The sequence below is a fragment of the Aquarana catesbeiana genome, linkage group LG07 (assembly GCF_042186555.1).
Source record: "Aquarana catesbeiana isolate 2022-GZ linkage group LG07, ASM4218655v1, whole genome shotgun sequence".
Classification (NCBI taxonomy): Eukaryota; Metazoa; Chordata; class Amphibia; order Anura; family Ranidae; genus Aquarana; species Aquarana catesbeiana.
In genome coordinates this window covers 194287398-194312142 of record NC_133330.1, presented here as the reverse complement: position 1 = coordinate 194312142, position 24745 = coordinate 194287398, and the positions used below count along the sequence as shown (strand labels likewise).

At 43.5% G+C, this 24745-nt stretch overlaps 1 protein-coding gene across 1 annotated transcript in view; it reads right to left on the bottom strand.

Moving 5' to 3' along the window:
* Window positions 1-11530: 11530 nt before the first annotated feature.
* The window catches only part of DDX59 (DEAD-box helicase 59), a 46404-nt gene continuing 33189 nt past the window's right edge, over window positions 11531-24745 (bottom strand). Inside the window, exons 5-7 of the mRNA XM_073592946.1 lie at window positions 23929-24081; window positions 18403-18531; window positions 11531-14023 (exon numbers count right to left, since the gene is read on the bottom strand). Of these exons, the coding sequence (XP_073449047.1) occupies window positions 13769-14023; window positions 18403-18531; window positions 23929-24081 (537 nt within the window). The 3' untranslated portion in view covers window positions 11531-13768. The remainder of the gene's footprint in view (window positions 14024-18402; window positions 18532-23928; window positions 24082-24745) is intronic.

Below are 24745 nucleotides of genomic sequence, written 5' to 3'. Positions count from 1 at the left end.
TTCTAGACGACTGAACTGCCTCCTTTATTTGCTTGTTTTATTATTATGTCTTATTAGATGTTATTAGTTTAAGGGCCTGTTGTTCTGCTATTGTCAGGTTAGGAGTCCCTTTCTTATTTGTAGTATCACAAAGCTGTGTGAGCTCCTTATATACTGCTTGATAAAAGGTCTCGATATAGGGGCCTTTAGAATGTGTTAGATTAAAAATAGATACAGGTTTAAAGAATGTATGTATTATTTTAGGAGTAAGCCTGCATATCCGCCCCCATAGGCAGCAGCGGCTTCTTATAGTGGCGCATGGAGAAGAGATGGAGCGGGGAGAGCCAGTGGGAGACCCCAGAAGAGGAGGACCTCTTTAGTAAGAGACATAATTTACTGGACTCTTTTACACCACCTCAATCTGTAAGTGGTGCTGTACATAATCTATTCCATGCCCCCTGATTCTGTACACTGGGCTGAACATTAACATTTTTATACCACCTAATCCTGTATTCTGTTCTGTACATTACCTGTTCCACACTGCCACTCTAGTGGTTGTATACCCTTACATATACCCAGCGCAGGGGCTTGCCTCAGCTTATAAACAGAGGTTAAACAAATCTATACTGTAAGTTGTACCTATTTATCTGAGCCATTTCTCCTGTACATCTATTCAAAGTTCAAAATTTACACATCTCTGGGGTTCCAGAGGCAGTGGGTGGGATCTAATGTCACATACCACACAGCTCAGAGAGGACAGGTAAGTGTAATGAGGCCAAAGTAGAGGTAAGGGATACATCCCCCTTCACATTCTCAGTGAAACATACACAGCTGAGGCTGTCAGTCATAGGTTGTGTGCTAAAGCTCCCCTCCCCTGGATCATTTAGAGTCAGAAATGACTCATGCAGACAGCAGAGGAATGAGACTTCAGACAGAAATCACACACAGTGCTTTGGATTGATTCAAGTACACACTATAGAAAGATATAGTGTCTGTTTTTTTTTTTTATGTCAGAGATTTAAGTTGTGCTATATGCTTAATATTCTATATCATTCCACTGTGTACGCTGTGATGTACCTTCCATTATCAACACCTCCTCATGCTGTGCATTCCCTATTCCACATTGTAGTAATTGATACTTTTTTTTTTTTTTTTTTATAAAAGGAACATGTTTATTCAAAAAAGCAAAAAGAAAAGCATATATACATGGTTTACATTGTACAAGTGGTTGAATCGATAAAAATGTGTGGCATACGAATGGGCTTACATTTTGAGTATCTTAGTCTAGAAAGCTCTGACATTCTTACAGTGGTATACAGTGTAAATTGACAGAACATAGAACGATCTGGGCACTCCCTTCACATAGTAAGGCCTTGGTTGCATGTCAATGTGAGAACAGTTTTAACTCCTCTACTCAAATCATACGTATTTCTATACATCACATGTATTCGTGTTATTGAGCCACGTATCCCAGACCTTATTATACTTCGTGGGACATCCCCTGTGTTTATATATTACTTTTTTGTATGGTAGGGATATGTTTACTGCTTTAATCCAGTCCTGGAAGGTGGGAGGAGCGGCCCTCATCCAATGTTTTGCCACTAGTTTTCTGGCACAAAAAAGTGTTCCATATAGGAGGGTAGCTGTGAATTTATCAATAGTTACATCTGGAAGTAGCCCTAACACACATAATCTCGGCTCCAGTTGAACAGGGGAGCCCATTTCATCATGTAAAAATGTAATAATTTGTGACCAATAGCTCTGAATAGCCGGACAGGACCACAAGAGGTGAAAAAATGAACTGGATAAACTGGTACACCGTGGACACTGTGTGTTCTGGTTCCGGGAGAATTTAGCTATTCTGGCTGGTGATTTGTGGATTATGTACAGCTGAGTGAGACGCTCTGGTAACCTTGGGGACACCTTTTTGACGTTTTCTAGAACCTCATCCCAATCAGTGTCCTCCACTGGACCTATGTCCTCCTCCCATCTAAGTTTCGCCGTGTCCATGATACCTGCAACCGTGCGTGCCCGCAGAGCGCCATATAGGGTTGATATTAATTTGGCCGAGTCTACCCCTGTGATCAGATCCACCAGAGGAAGTACCTGTGGGTTTGGGAAGCCATTTCCAAATTGTGTTTGTAGGGCATGTTTCAGCTGCCTGTAGTTAAATGACATGTGTGTGGGTAGCTGAAACTCATCACAAAGTGATTGGAAGTCTCTCACCCCCAGTGGGGTGACCACCTGGTGTAGGAATATGATCCCCCTTGCTGCCCATCCGGCGGCCCCTGGGACCGATAATAGTTCTCTCATTTGTGGGTTGTGCCATAGAGGAGTATGAGAGTGATAAAAGTCAGCCCCAGTTAGTTTTAATGCTATCTCCCAGACGCGGTGGTGTTGTGTCAGTAGAAGTCCCCGATCCCCCGCACCCCTCCTACCCTCTCTACCCCTAAACAGTATTTGTAAGGGAGAGTAAGTGTCCTTGTTTGGTTTATTACACATGAGGGTCTGGTATTTGACGCTGTCCACGTTATGAATGTAATAAAAATACGATAACTGTGCGGCTATATAATATGAGTGAAAGTCGGGGAGGGCCGCCCCCCCTGAGGAGGTAGGGTTTTTAAGGGTATTCCAAGCTATTTTATGTCTATTCGGGCCCCATATAAATGAATTAATAAGTTTGTCAATTGTTTTGAATACTTTGAGGGGGATGAGCACCGGGGAGTTCCAAAACACATATAAAAATGTTGGCATTATGATCATTTTAATAAGGTTGATCCTACCCATTACCCCCAGTGGAAGTCGTGCCCATATTTGTGTATGTGATTTGAGGTATAGGAATAACGGTTCTATGTTATTATCCAAAAATTCCGTGGGGTCCCTAGTTATGTGTATTCCAAGATATTGAATACATGCCACTCTCCTCAAGGGGAGGGTTGCTGATAATCTAGTGGGCGGTGATATATCTATGGGCAATATTTGTGATTTTGACCAGTTCATTCGCAACCCCGAGTGTGCGCCAAACTCTTCTATCGTCTGGAGGGCAGCTCGTAGGGACGGGCCTGTGTCTTCTAAATATAGGAGCATGTCGTCTGCATAGAGACTCACAGTCTCCACCAAGCTCCCCATCCAGAGACCTCGTATTTCCGGATTGTTCCTAATAGAGATGGCGAGTGGTTCCACTGCCAGTGCGTAGAGGAGTGGGGAGAGGGGGCATCCCTGTCTAGTCCCCCTCTCAAGGGGAAATGGGTCCGACGTTATCCCGTTCACCGTTACACGTGCCTCGGGTAGGAAATAAAGTAATTTAACCCATTTCACAAAGTTGGGTCCAAACCCGAATCCCCTCAAGCATTCCCACAGGTAGCCCCATTCCACGGAATCAAACGCCTTGGCGGCGTCCAATGCCACCACTGCCCTGCTCCCTATCTCTTCATGAGCTGCCGAGATATTCATGTATAGGTGACGTAGATTCATAGCTGTGTTTTTCCCAGGCATGAATCCCGTCTGATCCGGGTGTATGAGGGACAGTATGATTTGGTTCAGGCGGATAGCCAAGACCTTTGCGAAGATCTTGATATCGGCCTGTAGCAACGAGATTGGGCGATAAGACTCGGGAAAAAGGGGGTCTTTGCCCGGCTTGGGGAGCACTATGATTACCGCTTGTCTAAGTGAATGGGGAAGTGATTCGAACTCAAATATGTGTTTATACAGTTTCAATAACTCAGGTATCAACTCCTCTGAATAAGCTGCATAGAAGTCTAATGGCAGGCCATCCAACCCAGGGGCTTTTGCAGGCGCCAGTGATGCCACAGCCGCCGCAACCTCATCTGCAGTTATGGGCGCTTCAAGCTCCGTAAACTGGGATTCCGAGATTTGTGGGAAGGGTATATCCTGGAGAAAGGTACGGGTTTCCTGTGGAGTGACCTGTACTTTAGATGCATATAGGTCAGCATAATGTGCCCGAAATGTATCCGCCACCAGCACAGGGTCTGTTAAGAGCGTGTCATGTGGTGCCTTTGGGGAGACCACCACTGGAGGTCTGGTGTCTTGTCTAGCTAGGTATGCTAACAGTTTGCCTGCCCGCTCCTCTTGCTCAAATACTCTCTGCTTTGTAAAGAATAATTTTTGTTTGGCCTTTTCGAAGTGTAATTGATCCACTATCCGGGTGTGAAATTTCAGTGCTGAAACCTTATCGGGGGTGGGGTCTATGCTAAATTCGTTAGTGATCTCATCTAATTTTTCAGTGGCCTTTTGTAGTGTCATTCTTGAGGAGGTTTTAATTCTATTAATACGTGTTGTCAATATGGTCCGGACATGCAGTTTAAAGGATTCCCAGACCATATCCACTGGAGCGGTGTCCCTGTTGGTGTTAAAGAAGAACTGCCATTCCCCCTGTATGTCCTCCTGATCTTCCAGAGCCGATAGCCAGAACGGATGAAGGCGCCACACTCTAGACCCTGCTGGTGGAGTGAGTGTCAGGGAAACCCAGCAAGGAGCGTGATCAGATAGAGACCTAGTGTGATAGCCTGAGTCAGTGAGCAAGGGGAGTAAGGTGTTCGAGACCAAAATCATGTCAATACGTGACATGGAAGAGTGTGTTGCAGAGAAACATGAAAATGCTTGGGCTTCAGGGTGTTTATGTCGCCATGTGTCGGTAAGTGAGAATTCAGTTAAGATGCGCCCAAGCCTGGTAGTGTTGGGGAATGGAGTATCTCGACTCAGCTGTAACCGGTCCATGGATGGATCAAGGACCATATTGAAATCACCGAGCCATATGGTCGGCCCTCGTTAATCAGAGTGGATGTGTATGGTGGGAGGATATAAAGCGCCATTATAAGATATTGAATACCTGCTAGGGTGCAGTGCAGGAAAATAAATCTGCCCTGAGGGTCAGTTCGTACTGAAATGCAGCTAAACGGAGTGGTCTTGGCAATCAAGATAGATACCCCCTGTGAGTATGAAGTGTGGGTGGCATGATAGGTTCAGCCTATCCACGGACGCTTTAAGGCCCTTTGGAGTTGTCCGGTAACATGTGTTTCAACCAGGACAGATATGTCAGCCCGATACGTTTTAAGACACCCAAATATCGCGGATCGCTTAATCTTGTCCCGAAGTCCTCTAACGTTCCAAGTTAGGAACTTTAAATTAGTCATATTGTAATTGTTGTATGTTATGGAGATACACGGCACATAGTTTTGCCCGAGGCGCCTTTACCCACACTCCACACCACACAAGCCCCTCGCAGCCATGCATTAATAATCTGTAACCTGTACATTGACCTCTGCTGCAGTGTAACGTATCATAAATATAGTTCCTTAACAAAACCAAATAATATTTCCCTTCCCCCCTCCCTGCCCTCCACCTCCCTAACTTGGCTGGGGCATTCAACCCAAAACCCGTGCGATTGCATGTAAACATCTTGCTACTCACGCCTGAGAAAAGTGATCACACTATTTTAACATTTACCCACTGGTGGCTCATCAATGCTTTTAGTAGCAGAACGAATACCGCCAGTGGGGGCGAACAAACGCTGGCAACAAATTCAGCAATGTAAGTATAGGACGGGATTGCTGAGCAGTAGCCGTCAGATATGTGACTCTAACCGACCACTCCGCCGTGATATTTAGCAACTATACACAAATATTGCATAAACTTTTGACATAAGAGAACACCTCAAATCAATTACCCCCCGCTTACAGGAAATATAAAAGGAGAAAATAAACCCCTGGGGAAGGGAAAAGGAGTTCCGCTGGAAAAGAGGTGGACATATAGGTAGGAGACCAGTAATCCGGAGCTCTGTGTGGGCAGACCTGTCTTTTCACGTCTCAGTCTCAGGGATCCACCCTCTCTCAAGTAGTGAGTTTGGCCTTGCAGTACCTGAAATCCCCACGTAGTTGGGGGTAAAGTGTTCTATGTCCAACGTAACCTCATTGGAATTAGGGGGCACTTATATGTATAATAAGTGAGTCTCTGTTCGTACAGAAAGTAAGAAAATAAAACGGGGGGATCTGTAGGATATATAGACTATCTGGCAGGACGGTTTCTCTCCGCTTCAAGCTGATCCAGCCAGGCCACCGCCATAGTCGGGTCCTCAAAAAAGTGCGCTCGATCTTCTCCCACCACGCGGAGACGGGCTGGAAACAGCATGGCGTACTTTATGTTGTGGATCCTCAGACGCCTTTTGACCGCTCCAAAGCGCGCTCGCTGTTTTTGGACCTCCGCGGAGAAGTCCGGGAACGCCATCACATGTCCCGATTGAAAGGGTATGTTCCCTTTGGTTCTTGCTAGACGAAGGATGGTGGCTCTGTCTCTGAAATCTAATAGCTTCGCTATAAAGGTGCGTGGTGGTGCCCCTTCAGGAGGGCGGCGTGCGGGCATTCGATGAGCGCGTTCCACTACGAATGAAGTGGAGAAGGCCTCTCTGCCATATGCGGTAATGAGAAGCTTTTCTAAGAAGGTGGCTGGGTCAGGACCCTCCGTGCCCTCTGGTAATCCAATGAATCGGATATTGGATCTGCGGGATCTATTTTCGAGGTCATCTTGCTTCTGAGCTAATTGCTGGAGCTGACACTGCAAGTCCTCTTGGGAGTGTTGTAAGGGGTATATTATGTCCTCAGCTCTGCTAATTCTGGTCTCCGCTTCCGTGACTCGCTCACGGATTTTGGTCATGTCCTGGCGGATTAACGAGATGTCCACCTTCACTTCCTCTATCTTGGTGGTTAATGTTGATTGGCATAGGGAGATCGCCTCCAGGACCCTTACAGTGTCTGCAGCCTCGTGCTCTGCACGCTGGACAGTGGAAGGTGCTGCTGAGGCGCCATCTTGCCCCTCCAGGTCCTGGTCTACTCTCCGGTATCTGTCTAATGAGGACGCCGCGGTGTTTCTCTTCGGTGGAGACATAGTGTTGCAGGTTAGGCAGGAGTACACAGCGCGAACTTGGAATAGTTTGCCGGCTAGAACGATACAGGATAGCGCTGACAGGATATATCACTAGCGGAGCTCTGCTCGGACACGTCCTCTCACATCGCTGTCCAGGCCACGCCCCCAGTAAGTGATACTTTTAAATTGCTTTGCATTTTTGCATGTAAGCAAGGCCCATGTGTACACTGGATCTTTTGTGAAATGCCCAATTGGCTGTGTAGGCTAAAAGTTCCCAATTCTTCCCTGGCTGGCTCTCATCTTCTTACGGTCCTCTTTCAGGTCTTGAGTCTTACACCTTCTGTATTGGCCAGCCAGTGCACCAGTAATGTAGTGTGCAAAAGTCTTAGCCAGGTGTGAAGAAATGCTGCAATATAAGAATACTTTCAAAAATATATATTCTTTAATTTTTATCAATTTACAAAATGCAAAGTGAGCGAACAGAAAAAAAAAAATCTAAAACAAATCAAATTAATATTTGGTGCGATTACCCTTTGGCTTCAAACCAGCATTAATTCTTATGCCCCGTACACACGGTCGGATTTTCCGATGGAAAATGTCCGATCGGAGCGTGTTGTCGGAAATTCCGACCGTGTGTGGGCTCCATCGGACATTTTCCATCGGATTTTCCGACACACAAAGTTGGAGAGCAGGAGATAAAATTTTCCGACAACAAAATCCGTTGTCGGAAATTACGATCGTGTGTACACAAATCCGACGGACAAAGTGCCACGCATGCTCAGAATAAATAGAGATGAAAGCTATTGGCCACTGCCCCGTTTATAGTCCCGACGTACGTGTTTTACGTCACTGCGTTTAGAACGATCGGATTTTCCGACAACTTTGTGTGACCGTGTGTATGCAAGACAAGTTTGAGCCAACATCTGTCGGAAAAAATCCTAGGATTTTGTTGTCGGAATGTCCGAACAAAGTCCGACCGTGGGTACGCCCTATAACACTCCCACACTTGTGCAAGTGTACAAAGTCAGGAATTTTATAGGATTGGAGGTCAGGTGTATTATTAACCAAATATACCAAGCTTAGCTAATGATCATCAATTTCATATGGATGTTGACTACAATCATTAATTGAAACATGTAAAAAAAAAAAAAAAGTGTGGTGGATTCACAGAAAGAAGCCAGTCGGCTCGAATGATAACCTGAGGGTCATCACCCCAAAAACTTGACAACTTGACACCAAAGAACATGGAAAGAAGAAAAATCGGGGATTTAAAGATGACCGACAGATGAGTATCAAACCAAATAAAATCCACAATTGTTACTGTACAATTAAAAGCCACAAGATCATATACAAATTCAACAATAAAAATATTTCACACATCGCTTTGTCCTGATATGTCTGTCTCCACATTTCACAGTTCATCAACTTCCTCAAGACTGAATTCAGGAATACACACATATTGGGAGTTATTTACTAAAGGCACTTCCACGTGCACTTGGAAGTGCAGTCGCTGTAGATCTGAGTTGGACATGCAAGGAAAATAAAAAACAGCATTTTTGCTTGGATGTGATTGGATGATAAAATCAGCAGAGATTCCCCTCATTTCAGATCTACAGCAACTGCACTTCCAAGTGCACTTGTAATGCAAAGTGTATTTGCCTTTAGTAATTCAACCCCAATGTGTGCCTTTCTTTATAAAAAACCTGGGTGAGCTGACTATGTCGTTATAGGCTGCGGGGAGGCTTGAGGAAGAAGAAACCCCAGAAATCCAAGGGAGTTTCAACATTAAAGCGGACCTTCAGTCATTTTTTTCATCTTTCCATCTATTAAATCTTCTGCCCTTGTTGTTTTAAAGTGATCAAAATGAAAGGCAAAACATTTTTGTATAGATATAAAAAAAAATTATAAATACATTTTTTTCTCTTTTATTTTTTAAATGATCACCTTTCCTCTGTTCTCAGCTGCATAAGGCCCCTTTTACACTGGGGCGGTGTGAGCGCCGGCGGTAAAACAGGGCTATTTTTAGCGCGGCTTTACCATTGTTTTAGCGGTCGAGAAAAGGGTTAAAACCACCGCAAAACGCTGCTGCAGCAGTGCTATGCCGGCGGTATAGCCGCACTGCCCCATTCATTTCAATGGGCAGGAGCGGCGAAGGAGCGGTATACACACCACTCCAAAGATGCTGCTAGCAGGACTTTTTTTAGCGTCCTGCCAGCGCACCGCTCCAGTGTGAAAGCCCTCGGGCTTTCACACTGGAGTGTGAGGAGTGGCTCTTTCAGGGCGCTTCGCAGGCGCTATTTTTAGCACTGTAGCGCCTGCAAAGCGTCCCAGTGTGAAAGGGGTCTAAGAGCTGGGGGGGGGGGGGAGCGGCAGCAGCTTGCCAGTGAATGTCTGTGCAGTGGGTGCGTGTCAGGACAAGTCTGATCATTGGAGAGTAGGCTGAGTTCTCAGCACAGCTAGAGAACTGACCACGATGTGATCTCCTGCTTAGTGTGGTCAGGTTTTTTTTTTTTTTTAAATCTTTTATTAAATTTCAGATTGTACATACAGCTATAGCCCACGCAGGGGCAAGACCAACAGGTCACAGTGTCGTACAGCAACATGTATCTTAAGAACCAAACAAAAAAATTCTACTAAACTACTGCCTCAATGTGGGGAGAGGGTTCAATTCAGGATTAACTATGCTCAAACCTGGCAAATCAGTATAAATTAAGGTATTTACCTCAGGACTAGGTGTGCGGTTAGAGAGTATGCTTAACTAGCACAGGCCTGATTGCCGCCTGCTGTAGTGGAATTGTCAAGCCAACATGCCCAAACCTTATTAAATGTATTGGGGCAACCCCTGTTCACATAGGTGGCCTTATATAAGGGTAGACTGGCGTTTATCAGACCTTTCCAGAATTTGACAGAAGGAGGGGATGGGTGTTTCCAATTCATTGTGATGGCTTTACGAGCGTAAAACAGTAATAGATTAATGAGTATTCTTCTAGCCATGGTCACTGACACTTGTTCAACCAATTCTAGCAAACAATATCTTGGGTCACATGGTATATGGATTTTGGTTACACGTTTAATCACTTGAAGGACCTCTTGCCAGCATTGTTATATTGCCGGAGAGCTCCAAAAAATATGGAAAAACCCTCCAGGCTGGTGCATGCATCGCCAAGTGTGGTCAGTTTTTAATAGGAAAGCAGAGTGACTGGCAAGAACATCAGAGAATTCACATAAAGGAAGCAATACAGGTACATGGTACAGCAGGCACATATCAGGAATATGAAGTGTTGGGGTAACAAACGCTTCACCTTTGGATAGTAAAACATTTTTTTTCATAATACCATCAATGAAATGCAGCTTCCTGACACCAGCAGCACTCATGCAGCCCCACAGGAGGACACTGCCACTACCATGTTTCACTGTAGGCACTATGCATTTTTCTTCGTACTGCTCACCTATACAGTTTTGAAGCCATCAGTTCCAAAAACATTTATCTTGGTTTTATCACTTCAGAGTACAGAGTCCCAGTAGTCTTCTTTTTCAGCATGGGCCCTGGCAAATTCTAGGCAGGCTTTTTTGTGCATGGGCTTTAGGAGAGGCTTCCTTCGTGGACGACTCCCATGCATGCCATTCCTTTTGCAGTGTACGCCGTATTGTTTCACTGGAAACAATCACCCTAGTTTGGCTTTCTACTTCTTTAGCTAACTGCAGTAAACTGGCATGGTAAATTTCTTCAACGCTTCTCATTAGAAGACGCTCCTGTCGAGGTGTTAACTTCCATGGACGGCCTGGATGTTTCTGCGAGATAGTTGCAGTTCCACCTTTGTTACATTTTTGTATTACTTTTGCTACGGTATTCTAATAAGTAAAGCTTTGCTGATCTTCTTGCAGCCTTCATCTTTCTTGTGTAAAGAAATTATTTTCTCTTTCTCAGGCCTTGCGACATTTTTCTTTCATGTGGTGCCACTGTTAACAGCATTATGGGAAAGGGGTTTTCTTTGTAAAGTAACGCCCTTTTATAATACACTGCTGAACACCCATTTGGTGAATAATTAATTAGACTCACCTGTAGTTGAATTCTTGTGACTAAGGATTTTGTTGTAAAAAATTTAGCTTTCATTGGGGTGCATTCATTTTTGCAACATGGTCTTGCATGAATTTGTTAGAAAAAATACTTTTTTGTGTGTACAAATTAACAAATCTTGGTTGCAATCAATGGCCCGCATTTGTGGGAGTAATTTGTAGTATAGTGTCCCATAGAAAATGTTGATTCTAAAGGAAAGTAAAGGTTTTCTCATAAATCTGTCGGGGTGTACTCATTTATGCGGAGCACTGTATATATAAAAACAATCAATAATAAAATGCATCAGTATCCATATTAAATGATCATATCAAACTCCTGAATCAATATTATAAAATTGTTCAAAAATAGTAGGTAATCCACCCCCTAGTGAAAAATCTGAAAGTGCAAATGCCCCCCAACACCTGTGCACATTATAGTTATGCCCTGCATCACCAGTAAGGCCATAACAAGCTGTTGTTCCCTTCAAGGGAGATAAGAATGAAGGTATAGCATTCCACTTGCTATGTGTCTCCTATGCCAGCATAAGGGCCTCAAAACTCACAGATGTGCATATAAAAATGGGAAAAAAGAACACACCAAACCTAGTGTCCTCCGTTTAAAACATTTAATGTGCAAGATAAAAGTAATACACTTATGCTAAAAAGCACTTAACCCCCCTAGCGGTATTCCCGAGTCTGGCTCGGGGTATATTTTCAATACCAAAAGCGGTATCCCCGAGCCAGACTCGGTATTGCATCGCAGGATCCAGGAAGAGTTTACTTACCTTGTCCCCTGGTTCCTGCGATGTCTCTCCGCTGTGATCGGCGAACCGCTGTGTCTCGCTCGATTCACAATGCCGAGCTCCGTTCCCTGCGAGCGTTGCGACGCACGGGGACGGAGTTCGGCGGCAAATTCAAATAGTGAAACACACAGTATAGATACAGTATACTGTAATCTTACAGATTACAGTACTGTATCAAATAATTACACATCCCCTTTGTCCCTAGTGGTCTGTCCAGTGTCCTGCATGCAGTTTTATATTATAAAAACTGTTCTTTCTGCCTGGAAACTGGAGATTGTCCATAGCAACCAAAACTGTCCCTTTACATCAAAAGTGGCTTTAGAGCAACTAGAAAACAGCGATAATAAATTAGAATCACTCGCAGAATTGAGTGATAGTGATTTGTGGGAAAATCCATCACCAAACACTAAAAGTAATGAAAGTGACAATTCTGCAACTGAGCAAATTTCAGTGTTTTTGATTTGATTACATTATTGAATAATTTTTATTATTATTATTTGTTATAATTATTTATAGTTATTTATTATATTATAATTTTTTATTTCGTTTTTCAAAATTTATCATACCCGGGATGTCTACTAGACTATGGTTTGGACAGATTTAACTGAATTATTCCTAAGAATTACAGGCCTACAATATAAAACGCCAAATTTCTGTGCAAAATAATTTCAGCACCTAAAATCTGAAATAATCATACCGCCAGGGAGGTTAAGCAGTGTTAGCTGAAAACACATGTATCAGCTTACAGTCCACTATTTGAGATGGCCATGGGATGACGTCTCACTTCAAGCTCCGCCCCCTATACTCATTACATCCAGCGGTGTGGACTTCCTCAGTAGGGGGTCCCTTACACTTTATTATTGATTGTATTTATATTATTTTGTATATATTTATGATATGGTTTGGAAGTATAATATTGGTATGAATTTATAATTACATTGGAGTTGCGCTACACTGTATATTTCATTTATGCATTTCTCATTAACCACTTGCCGACCACGCACTGTAGCTTTACTGATACAGTGCGGGCCGGCTGCGCAGGATCACATATATATATACACGTGATTCAGCTTTTCTGGGTAAGGTTGCACCGAAGGTGTGATTAGTCACAGCACAAGCCAATCAGCAGGTGCCGGCCAATAGATGACCGCCAGCACCCGCGGATCGGGGAGGAGGAAGACAGGACAGAGCTCTTTGTAAGTAAATAATACACATATTTTTAATGTTTTACATAGCTATACCTGCAAAAGAGGCGAGACCGACGTGATCTACACTTAATTTACTAACTAAAGTTCGAGTTTAACGAATCCCTATCTTTTTGGAGAGAGCTACTATTTCGGAATCTCTGAATTTTCAGAGACAAAAGTCATAACGGTTTACATAGATATTGTGAACGGTGTGTGTTTCTGAGAAAACAATTGGTGGCAGCTGTTTGATAATAGGTTCACTGCATAGTTAATCAAACACCAGTGTCAATCACTTTCAGTATGCTGGCACCTAGATTATGGTCCCACAAGCTAAACATTTTTTGTGCAGAGAGAGACTGAGTGCCATGGTCACAGATATGTGACAGTACCGTGGGAAATTACCCCTCATTCATTACATATTGGTGGCAGCACTGTGACATCTGACCAGCAGCTTGTCACATATTGGTAAAAGAAACAGGATCTGACACTGCTGTTGCCACACACGCTACATACAGTGAGAGCATACTCGTATCGAACCAAGGTGGAGCAATGAGGGTATGCAAAAAGTTCACCTATAAAGCAAAAAATAAATACAGGCTGCAGTTGTAAAAAAAACAAAACAAAAAAAAAAGTTTTATCAAGGTTATTATAACACAAGTTGCATGCATCTAACAGTCATAAATGAGTTATCGCATTTAATGACTTCTGAGTGAAGCACATCTCTAGAATGAGAGCAAATGTTTTTCTTCGCAAAAAATCCAAAGGTTTCCATATATCCGTAGCTACACTTTCTTCCATAAAGAAAATAAAAGGGACACAACAAGGTGCCTGCTACTCGGTCAACGAAGGATGCAAGGATGATCATTATTTGTGTCTTCGTTTGTCATATTTACGAATGAGATTAAGAATTTGTTTCCCGGTCACCAGCCTGTCTTGGTCTTGCTTTCTCTGCTCTAGACTTTTTTGCTCAAGTAGATAAGAGGAGTTAAGTAGCTGAGGTGGAAGAAGTGACCCAGTGGGCTCTACTCTTTTCGCCAAGTCCCAGAATAAGTTCTTGTTGTTTTTATTAATAAACGTAATAGAAGTTCCTCGATTGCCAAGTCTTCCTGCTCTTCCAATCTGCACACAAACACAAAAAGTTCATGAAAAAAAAAAAAATAAATAAATAATTTAAAAAAAGGAGTAAAGAAACTTCGTAACCTGAGTAGCGTTTTTCTTACCAGCTCACTACCAAAACTGAATATCATCTACTGAAGAGAATCTTTCTAAATCAAAATACTTGTGTAAGAAGCTTTACATTATATATATATATATATATATATATATATATATATATATATATATATATATATATATATATATACACACACATATACACACACCGTATTTATCGGCGTATAACACGCACAGGTGTATAACACGCACATTCATTTTAAGAGGGAAGTTTCAGGAAAAAAACTTACATTTTAAATAAGGAACTTTGAAGTAAAATAAGGGTCAGTGCCCATCTGCAACCTCACCATTGCCATCAATGCAGCCTGATCAATACCCATCTGCAGCCTCACAAGTGCCATCAATGCAGCCTCATCAGTCCACATCAATGCAGCCTCACCATTGCCATCAGTGCAGCAGCCTCACCATTGCCATCAGTGCAGCCTGATCGATGCCCATCTGCAGCCCAGAGGGGACAGGGAGGGGGGCGGGACGAGTGCCGACAGATTACATACAGTGAGAATCTCCTATGATAGACAGAACAGTGGTCCAATGGCGGCCCAGGAGACAGGAGTTCCTATTACGGAGGCTGCCAAGTAAACAGGAGATTCCCACTGTATGTAATCTGACGGTGCTCGTTCCGCCCCCTTCCCTGTCCCCTCCGAGGCAGCTAAAACTGAAGTATTGGCGTATAACACGCACGGACTATTTGCACCCGATTTTCATGGTGAAAAAGTGAGTGTTATACGCCAATAAATACAGTATATATATATATATATATATATATATATATACATACATACACACACACTGTACTGTATGTCCATATACATGCATACACTGTACTGTATGTACATTATACATACTAGCAAATGTGTGCTGGTTTCAAAATAGGCAAGGGTGGGGAAAGTGAAGTGAAGGGAGGGTAGGCAGTTACAGGTGAAGTGACAAGGGGGTGCATGTAAGCACAGAGTTGAGACCAGGGGGAAGTGCAGGGGTGAAGGGGGTTGGGTGCTATAAGCAGGTGTAATTAGGACTGTAGGAAGGCATGCTGACCTGTTACTCCTTCCTGAACAGCCTGTTGTAGTGTTAGAAGGCAGAAGTGCAGGCTGCAAGGGTGGTGGGGGAGCATGCTGGCACAATGGGGATAGCATGGGGGGGGGGGGGGGGTAGGAGGGTGTAATTGGCGGCTCAAAGGCACAGAAAGCAGGGGAGGGGTGAGCACTGTGGATTTAGAGTGGAGAGATGTTTAGGCACAGTATCAAGTCAAAGCCTGGCTCGGTATCTTTTTAACTGCTCCTGCAGCCACCGGTTCAATTTTTGAAAGCACCAGAGCCTATTGCATGGACCAAGTATAATATTAAAATTATTTTCTAATGTGATTACTGATCGGAAACCATCTACCTTTTCGACACTTACTTCGACTTTCAATGTCCCAAGCTCTCATTGATTTTGATATTTCCAGCTTCTTCATACCTTTCAAGCACAGGATAGTTTAACGATTAGACAATCCACTTTAGAATTAGTGTATAGGTCTGAGTGTCTGGATAAGCCCACCTCAAGATTGCATTCTCATCTTATATTAATTTCTATCCTGCCATTAGAGGCTCTTAGAGTTAGGTGGGTGTGAGATATACCAGATTTAGACATGGAGGATTGGAGAGGTGTGTGGGATTTCCCTCTGCCATCTTTGATATCCTTAAGAGATCGTATGATTCAATATAAATTGGTACATAGAGCATATATTACGCCACATAGACTTAAAAACATAAATCTTGTGTGTTCTTCGGAATGTTGGCGATGTGGCGCGAATCAAGGGGATTCCAGACTCATCCACCTTACCAATCGCTCTGTGTCTGCCACTCCTCTCTGTCAATGCCTCCACTGGCTTCCGCTCGGCCAAACCACTCGCTCTCTTCGTTCCTCTCAAGACCTCCTGCTCTCCAGCTCCCTTGTCACCTCCTCCCATGCTCGACTCCAGGCCTTTTCCAAAGCCTCTCCAATCCTATGGAATGCCCTACCCCAATCTGTCCGCTTATCTCCTACTTTATTAGCTTTCAGAAGATCCCTGAAAACCCTTCTCTTCAGAGAAGCCTATCCTACCCACACCTAACAACTGTATTTTCATTTTTTCCATCAGCTCATCCCCCACAGTTATTACCTTTGTTTCCGCTTGACCCTCCCTTCTAGATTGTAAGCTCTAACGAGCAGGGCCCTCTGATCCCTCCTGTATTGATTTGTATTGTAAGTGTACTGTCTGCCCCATGTTGTAAAGCGCTGCGCAAACTGTTGGCGCTATATAAATCCTGTATAATAATAATAATAATTTTACACATAGCTTCTGGACCTGCCTATATATAGTTATCTTTTGGGTGGAAGTGGTGGAGCTATTGAACTTTGAACACTATCACTTCTGTTCCCTTACCGGTTTCAATGTCTGTCTGTCTAGTGGGCCTGGTAGAGACTATTCTTCCCACAGTGTCTGAGTGAGTGTTTGCTAATATAACACTATTTTACGCAAGAAAAGCTATTGCGCTGCATTGGAAGAAACCTCGGTCCCCTACGCTTTCATATTGGAAACAATTGGTAAATAATAATTTTCCATTGTATAGAGATACTTACATGAATAGGGGCTGTCCTAGTAAGTATGATAAAGTGTGGGCAAAGTGGCTGGACAAACCGTATACAGCATTAAATGCCCATGGGGGCCATTAATAGGTGTGCTCCCATATAAGAAATGTTTGGGGTCATTGAGAAAAAGAAGGAACTAATGTTTACTTTAAAAATCGTTTGCTCTTTTTTTTTCCCCTTTCTATTTCTCTTTCCTTTTGAATTAATAATTGATATATTGGATTTTTACATTTTATTATTATATTTTTGGTTCAGTGTGTATGATGTCTTGTTGTGTTCTGTTTTGTTTGTCTGTTAAGAAATTTAATAAACAGATTTAATAAGCTACCAGCATGGGCTTGAGATTGCCAACAGCAGAGGAAGCCAGAGGCAGGTGCTGTCTGAGGAAGAGTTGTCTGGAGATAGCTATGCATAGGTCCATGGAGGTTAACAGGGGAAAGGGCTGGAAACAAAAGTGAGAAGGTTAACAGCTGACTTTGCAATGGCTGTGGGTGGCTTTTAGAGGAAGCACAACTGCATGTGTGTATTCAGCTTTCTGCTGGGGCTAAGTTGGTTGGGTCATGAATATGGTATTAACAGGTTACAGTGGAGCAGAAGAGGTAGAGAAGATGAGACAGGAAGAACAAAGCAAAAATTGCTACCTGAGGCAGAATCCCGTAGAGGCCAAAATGAAAGCGTAACGCGCTGCCAGCACAGAGACTGGACTCTCACAGAGAGCGCCAAGTCTTGTACTAACCTGGGACTCCCGCTTTCCGGTCACTTGATCACTGTGATAACCTCTGTGATAGCCAATTAAAGGCTATCTCAACTATAGGTTTAAAAACTTATAAAAAAAAACTGTATTGTGGAAGTGAAGAGTTGTAAAAAGAAAGGTATAGCATTACTGTTTAGGCAGATCCTGCATGTGCTAGGAAACTGTAAATACAATACATACCAGTATATACAATATGTGGAAGTATGAAATTACATAAAAATATCTTTGCTGACAGCAAATTTACTAAATGCAACTCCATTTTTGCGTTTTTTTAATGTTTTTTTTTAAAACACCTCACCAAGCCGACTATATACATTGAAAGGATTTATAAAAACATAAATATAAATAAATGGAGCTGGGGTTAAATAAAATTGTAACTCAATTACAATGCAGAATTCTGAAAAAAGCCCTGTTTCAATCATATGAGCAAGAAATGGGATTTTCAGAGGTGTTCACTGTTATTTCAAATATCAGAGCTTAATCTAGGCTTGCCTATTTGAAAAGAAGCTGCTTTTTTAAAAATAGGAAATGTTCAAGGAACACTTTGATCCTTGCATTATTAGTGTAGCAGCCAAGATACTGAGACCCTCTATAGTTTTACAGCTTTATAGCTGCATTTCACCATGGAAACTCTTAAACAATGACAGGTCCAATTTAAAGGATAAGTTCACATTTTAACAAAAAAATAATAAATGCACATTTTTCTTCAGGTAAAAAAATATGCATTTATTATTTTTTTGTTTCTGGAGCCTCTAAAGCATTGCACCAGTGATCAGCAGATGTGCGGGGGCCGGTCCGTTTGTAACATTGTACATTCTGAATATGGGTGTAATATGTTACAAAAGGTGAACTTAATCTTTAAGGGTGAAAAAAAAAACATGATAAAATTTGATAGATTTACCTGATGGACATATTCATCCATACTTGAAGGCATGTCAAAATTCACCACCAATTTGACATTCACCAAATCCAGACCTCTCCCTAGCACTCCAGTGCTGACAACAACATCATACTCTCCTTGGAGCAATCCCTATACAAAGTGGCATATATGAATTATTAAAAAGAGCATTTACATAGTGGTGAAATAATGAGGCATTAAAAAATTATAAAGACAACATACATAATGCTGGCTCAATATTTAAACAATTTCTTGTACTAAGCAGTGGCTGAAAACAAACATAACGAATAATTACCTGTGCCACTGCCTGCGCTGCTAACCTGTGCTTGGTTGCAGAGCTACCACTGCCATATTTGGCAGAATCAGGTGTCTAGTTCCCTCGGGTGATCCTCCTGCTGAACATCTACATTACTACAGGACATTGTAAAGACGTAGCTTTGGCAAAAGAACCACAGCACTTAGCAGGGGACTATGCATTCAACTTGCAGGGAAGTGCGTTGGACACAGAAGATCCTTTGGCAGTGGTAGAGAGCGAAGACCAGATGCACAGGCAGTATAATTTGTAAATAGTAACTACTTGACACGTCTGGACGATTTACCCCCTTTCATGACAAAGCCATTTTTTCCAGTACAACACTGCATTATATTAACTGACAATTGCGCGGTCATGCAACGTTGTACCCAAATAAAATGTATGTAATTTTCCCCCCACAAAATAGAGCTTTCTTTCGGTGGAATTTGATCCCTACTTAATTTTTTATTTTTTGCGTTAAAAACAAAAAAATGACCGACAATTTTGAAAAACAATATTTTTTACTTTGTGCTATAAAACATATCCAAATTTTTAATTTTTTTTTCTAAATCGAGTTTCTTCATAAATTTAGGCCAGTATGTATTTTGCTACATGTTTTTGGTAGAAAAAAAAATCCCAATAAATGTATATTGATTGTAGACACTGTAATGTTTGCGTAAACCAAATGGTATATATTTATGGATTGTTTATTAATTTATTGTTTATACTAGTAATGGCGGTGATCAGCATCTTATAGCGGGACTGCGATATTGCGGCGGACACTGACACTTTTGACACTTTGCGGGAACCTACAGCTAAAAAATATGCACTGTCACTGTACTAATGACACTGGCTGGGAAGGGGTTAAACATCTAGGGCGATCAAAGGGTTAACTGTGTGCCTAGCCAGTGTGTCTCTGTGTACTCTGCTTTTACTAGAGGAAGAGATGGATTCTAGTTCCTGCTTTGCAGGAACACAAAATCCATCCCTTCCCCCGTCAGAACAGTGATCTGCCTTGTTTACATAGGAAGATCTCCATTCTGTGTTGTTTACCGACGATCGACGGGTGCCAGAGGACATCGAGTGCCTGGCACCCACAGATCGGCTTCTGCTGTGAAGAATCACAGTGGAAGTGGCCCACCGTCAGCAAGTGCGCGCCACCTGCAGGTGAAGTGCAGGATCACACATTATATATATATATATATATATATATATATATATATATATATATATATATATATATATATACACATACATACATACATACATACATACATACACACACACACACACACACACACACTTGATCCTGCACAGAGCTGCCGCCCTGTAGCAGTAAAACTGTTATAGGGCGGTCAGCAAGTAGTTACAAGTGTATGTAAAGCCAAATCTTTTTACACTTCAGACAAAAATGTAGAAGAATTAAAATCTCGGTCAGTGCCCCGATTATCAGTGCTGCCTTTCAGTGCCTGCTCATCATTTCCACCTATCAGTGCTGCATATCAGTGCCGCCTATCAGTGCTGCATATTAGTGTCTCCTCATCAGTGCAGCCTCATCAGCACTCCATTATTCAGAACCATGGGGTTATATCGCCCCCTACACAAGTAGGACACTAGGCAGAAAAAAGGACTTGACTATGCCTATGGGCAGTCCTAGGTGATATACACCCCCCTCTGCTATAGGCCTTCAGTTTAGTAACAAGCAGTGTCAGAAGCATCAAAACTCCTTAGAGGGGTGGGTGCTGTGTCTGTCAATGAACTCAGAGAAATGGATTTTACGGTAAGTCAAAAATCCCATTTTCTCTTTTGTTCATTGACAGACACAGCGTTCCATTATTCAGAACCATAGGGACGTCCCAAAGCAGTGCCAAACATGAGGGGTGGGACAACGAAAAATCCCAAAGCTAACCCAAGAGCCAACCAGGTAACAGGAGCTCAGCACAGAACCAACTGGAGCCCAACCTGAACAATACCCCTTCAAGAGAGAATAGACCCTCTAAACAGCAGCCTGCAACACCTTGCGGCCAAAAGAAGCACCCTGAGATGCCAGCACAGCTACCTTGTAGAATTTTGTGAAAGTGTACACCGACAACCAAGTGGTCGCTTTGCAAACCAGCGCAGCTGATGCCTGATGATTGAAGGCCCAAGATGCAATAAGCAGCCAAGTAGAATGCACCGTAACAGGGAAAGGAGGAACCCAACACCTGATAGAATAGACCAGAGTCATCGTCTGTCAGAGCCACCTAGAAAGGTCGCAGAAGAAGCAGACAGCCCCCTTTTTGACCCGTCCGTGATCACAAACAGTGAGTCTGATCTCCGAAAAGGCCCTATGACTGCCAAATACACCTTAGCCGCCAGAACACATCCAGGGCATGCAAGGTAAATCCCAGGGACTTTTTGACCTGGGACACAGGGAAGGCAATACAACGCAATAAAACGCAAAGAACACTGGGGGGCAGCTGACTGAGACCTCCGCCGCCTTAGGCCCCACACAGGGGCATCACCGAGGTCCCACACAGGGGACGTCGACCAATGCCCCACACAGGGGGCACCGACCCAGGCTCCTCACAAGCAGCAGCGGCCGAGACCCTGCACTGGGGTGCCTACTGCTACCCCACACAGGGGGCACCATTGGACCCTTAACAGGGGCACTGGCTGAGACCCCGCACAGGGGGCACCTACGGATACCCCGCACAGGGGGCACTGGCTGAGACCCGCACAAGGGGCGCCTACGGAAACCCCGCACAGGGGGCACCACTGAACCCCTCACGGGGGGCACTGGCGGAGACCCTGCACAGGGGGTGCCTATGGATGCCCCGCACAGGGGACACCACTGGACCCTTCACAGGGGGCACTGGCTGAGGCACCTCTCGGGGGGCATCCACTAAGGCCCCTCACAGGGGGCGCCTAAGGAGGGCCCACTTAAACAACCCCCCCAAAAAGGGGGTCGCCCTATGGAGCCCCCACAGTGCTGTCCCTCTGGAAGAATGCATGGCCGTGCGGACTAGCCTGGCTGCCCACCGCAAGTGCACAGGTACGCGGGGGAACCGGACCAGGCTACAGCCGAGGAAGGAGGGCGGATGCCCGCAACGGAAAGCGTCGACCTCCGCTGCATGCTTTAGGGCCGCCCCACATGTCTCCCGGTCAGCAGGCCACAAAAGCCGCGGCCTAAATTTTCAGCCGCCCGCCACGAGTGCTTGGTAGGCCGCAAAGCCGCGGCCTAAAATTAGTGGATGGCTGCTGCGGGCGCGGATCTGCAGATGCCTGGTCTCCCACCCAACCATCAGTTGCCAAGGTGTACCCCTCCCATAGTGATAACCCTGGAGGTGAGGGGGGGGGAGAGTGGACAGAGTGTCCGCAGCACCTAAGCACCCAAGAAAGGGGGGGATGTGGAGGAGAACTCTAGAGGGACCGACCACCCCAGGGAGTACCCGCGCCCTACAACACTCCAGGGAAGGAGAGAAGGGGACCCCTTCTCTCCTTCCCTGTAATTGGTAACCACTCCAGCGAGTGCGTGGGTAACGCTCCCAGACAGATCCTCCTCACCACCGAAGTGGGGGGGCTGTCGGCCATGAGGAACGCTGCGACACAGGCCGAGACCCGATCGTATGCGACCCCGCGAGGCGCTTAACTGGCAGGGCCAGCCCCTGTCCAGTGGGGCTATGTCGCGGCCGACCTAGCGCGTAGCTGCACTCTGCATGCACACGCTGGCCAGACCAGGGAGACCACTGGATCTTAGTGCGCAGTCTGGCAGTTGATTGTAGATCTCACAGGAAAAAAAACAAGAGAATAAAAGTAGCCTAAAAAGCAAAAACAAAAAAATTGCCAGGACCAGAGATCCCAGCAGGGAACTAGGTCCTTATTCCTGACTAGACAGAAAAAAAAATGAAGGCCTATAGCAGAGAGGGAGTTGTATATCACGTAGGACTGCCCAAAGGCGTAGCAAAGTCTTTTTTCTGTCTAGTGTCCTATTCCTGTAGGGGGTGATATAAGCCTATGGTTCTGAATAATGGAGCGCTGTGTCTGTCAATGAATGAAAGAGAAAATTACTTATTTACAACATTTCTACCAGAAACTAAGAAAAAATTTTTTTTCCCAAAAAATAAAAAACCCAGTGGCGATTGAATACCATCAAAAGAAAGCTCTATCTGTCTCAAAAAAAAAAAAAAAAAAGATAAAAATTTTGTTTGGGTACAGCATTACATGACCACGCAATTGTCATTGAAAGGGTGACAGCGCTGAAAGCCAGAAATTGGCCTGGGCAGGAAAGGGGTAAAAGTGCCCAGTATTGAAGTGATTAAGTTTTATTTCTTCTATTTTTATCTGGTGATCCATCCAGCAAGTCTGTTTTTTCAAAAGAACAAGCTCTCTTACAGATGCATCAGTTTACAGGGATGACATAAACCATGCAACACTGGCTGCTTAAAATGATCAGCTTTTATGAATGTAAAACCTTTATCCCAAAAGGAAAAAACTGTTTGCAGTAACTGATTATAATGTGTGAGCTGGTGTTTGGCTTCAATTTGTTAGTGTATTTAAATCTGCTAGTACATCTAACACTACTCTCCCACCCACAAACTGACAATGCTGCTGTCTGCTGTGTCCCCTGTTCTCCTTCATCCAAAGTAGTGGTCCTCTAATACAGGAGGCGTGTCACTGGTCAAATCACCAAGTGAAAACAAAGAGAAAAAAAGTCTAAAAAATAAACCTAATGTAGCCACCACATCTAATGATTGTGAGCTTTAAAAGGATAAGCTGACCTTTGGAACATGTTACATGTTCCATCCGCATTTAGGGTAAAAATTTAACATGTTCAAGCTTATGCCTCTTCTTCCCCAAGTCCCTCCCGGTGACAGCAGGCAGGGGTTTCTTTGTTAAAAAGCTGCTATTTGGCCACACCCACTGCCCCTGCTCCCTAGGTACTATGCAGGCTGTGAACACTAAACATGGCCATGTGCCTCTAATGCCTTCTGCACGCAGCTACTCAACAAAATGTTCAAGTGCAATATGAAGGGGACTCAACAGTCCTCTTCATATTCATCCTCATAGTCCTTTATACAGCACTTTCTATGATAGCCAGTAGACTGGCTACAACTTTGGGCAGTCGCACTAAATGCACGCACACAAAAAAAGGTGTACTGGACTAAAGAAGCAAGTAGGAACTATCTTAATGGGGGAATTAAAAACACACACACACACTCATAAGTATAAAATGTAATGTTTTAGACCTAGTTTACCTTGAGTATCTTAGTTCTTTCAGACTGGGATTTATCAGAATGCATGGAAACACATTCTAGTTCTGTAATCTTATGCACAGCTTCACTCAAGAGATCTGCTCCCAATCGGCAATCAACAAATACCAGGACAGGGGGTTGAAACAGCTTGGAATCCTAGGAGGAGAGAGATAAGCATAAAGCACAAATATCTGAAGCATGGTATGCTTGCAAAACATATGCATGTGAAAAATTGTCATTAATGCAACTGCATAATATAAAGAAATTGTGCAATATTTATATTTTCATTTTATTAAAAAATATATTATTGCTACATATCTATGTGTACAGCCACAAGTAACTGGAATTTATGATCCCATAGATATTTTATTGAAGGATACATTCTTAATTAATATACAATGAATGGACATCTGCTTTAATAATTTATAATGTATTTTCAACTCCGATTTGCTGATTTCTGAAAACAATTATTATAGTAACTAGCAATCATTACAGCTTAGTCAACTGAGCCTTAAAGTGAAACCCTAGGCCAGTGATGGCGAACCTTGGCACCCCAGATGTTTTTGAACGACATTTCCCCTGATTCTCATGCACTCTGCAGTTTAGTGGAGCATCATGGGAAATGTAGTTCCAAAACATCTGGGGTGCCAAGGTTCGCCATCACTGCCCTAGGAGAGCAACTAAAAATACAGTTGTATTAAATAGATGTTTAATTTGTCATTTGTAATCTTATAGAGACAATCTTGTGAATACAGACCTAAGCCCCACTTTACAGCCACTTAGTTCCTAGTTCAGCAACTCAGTCCATGTTGAACAAAAT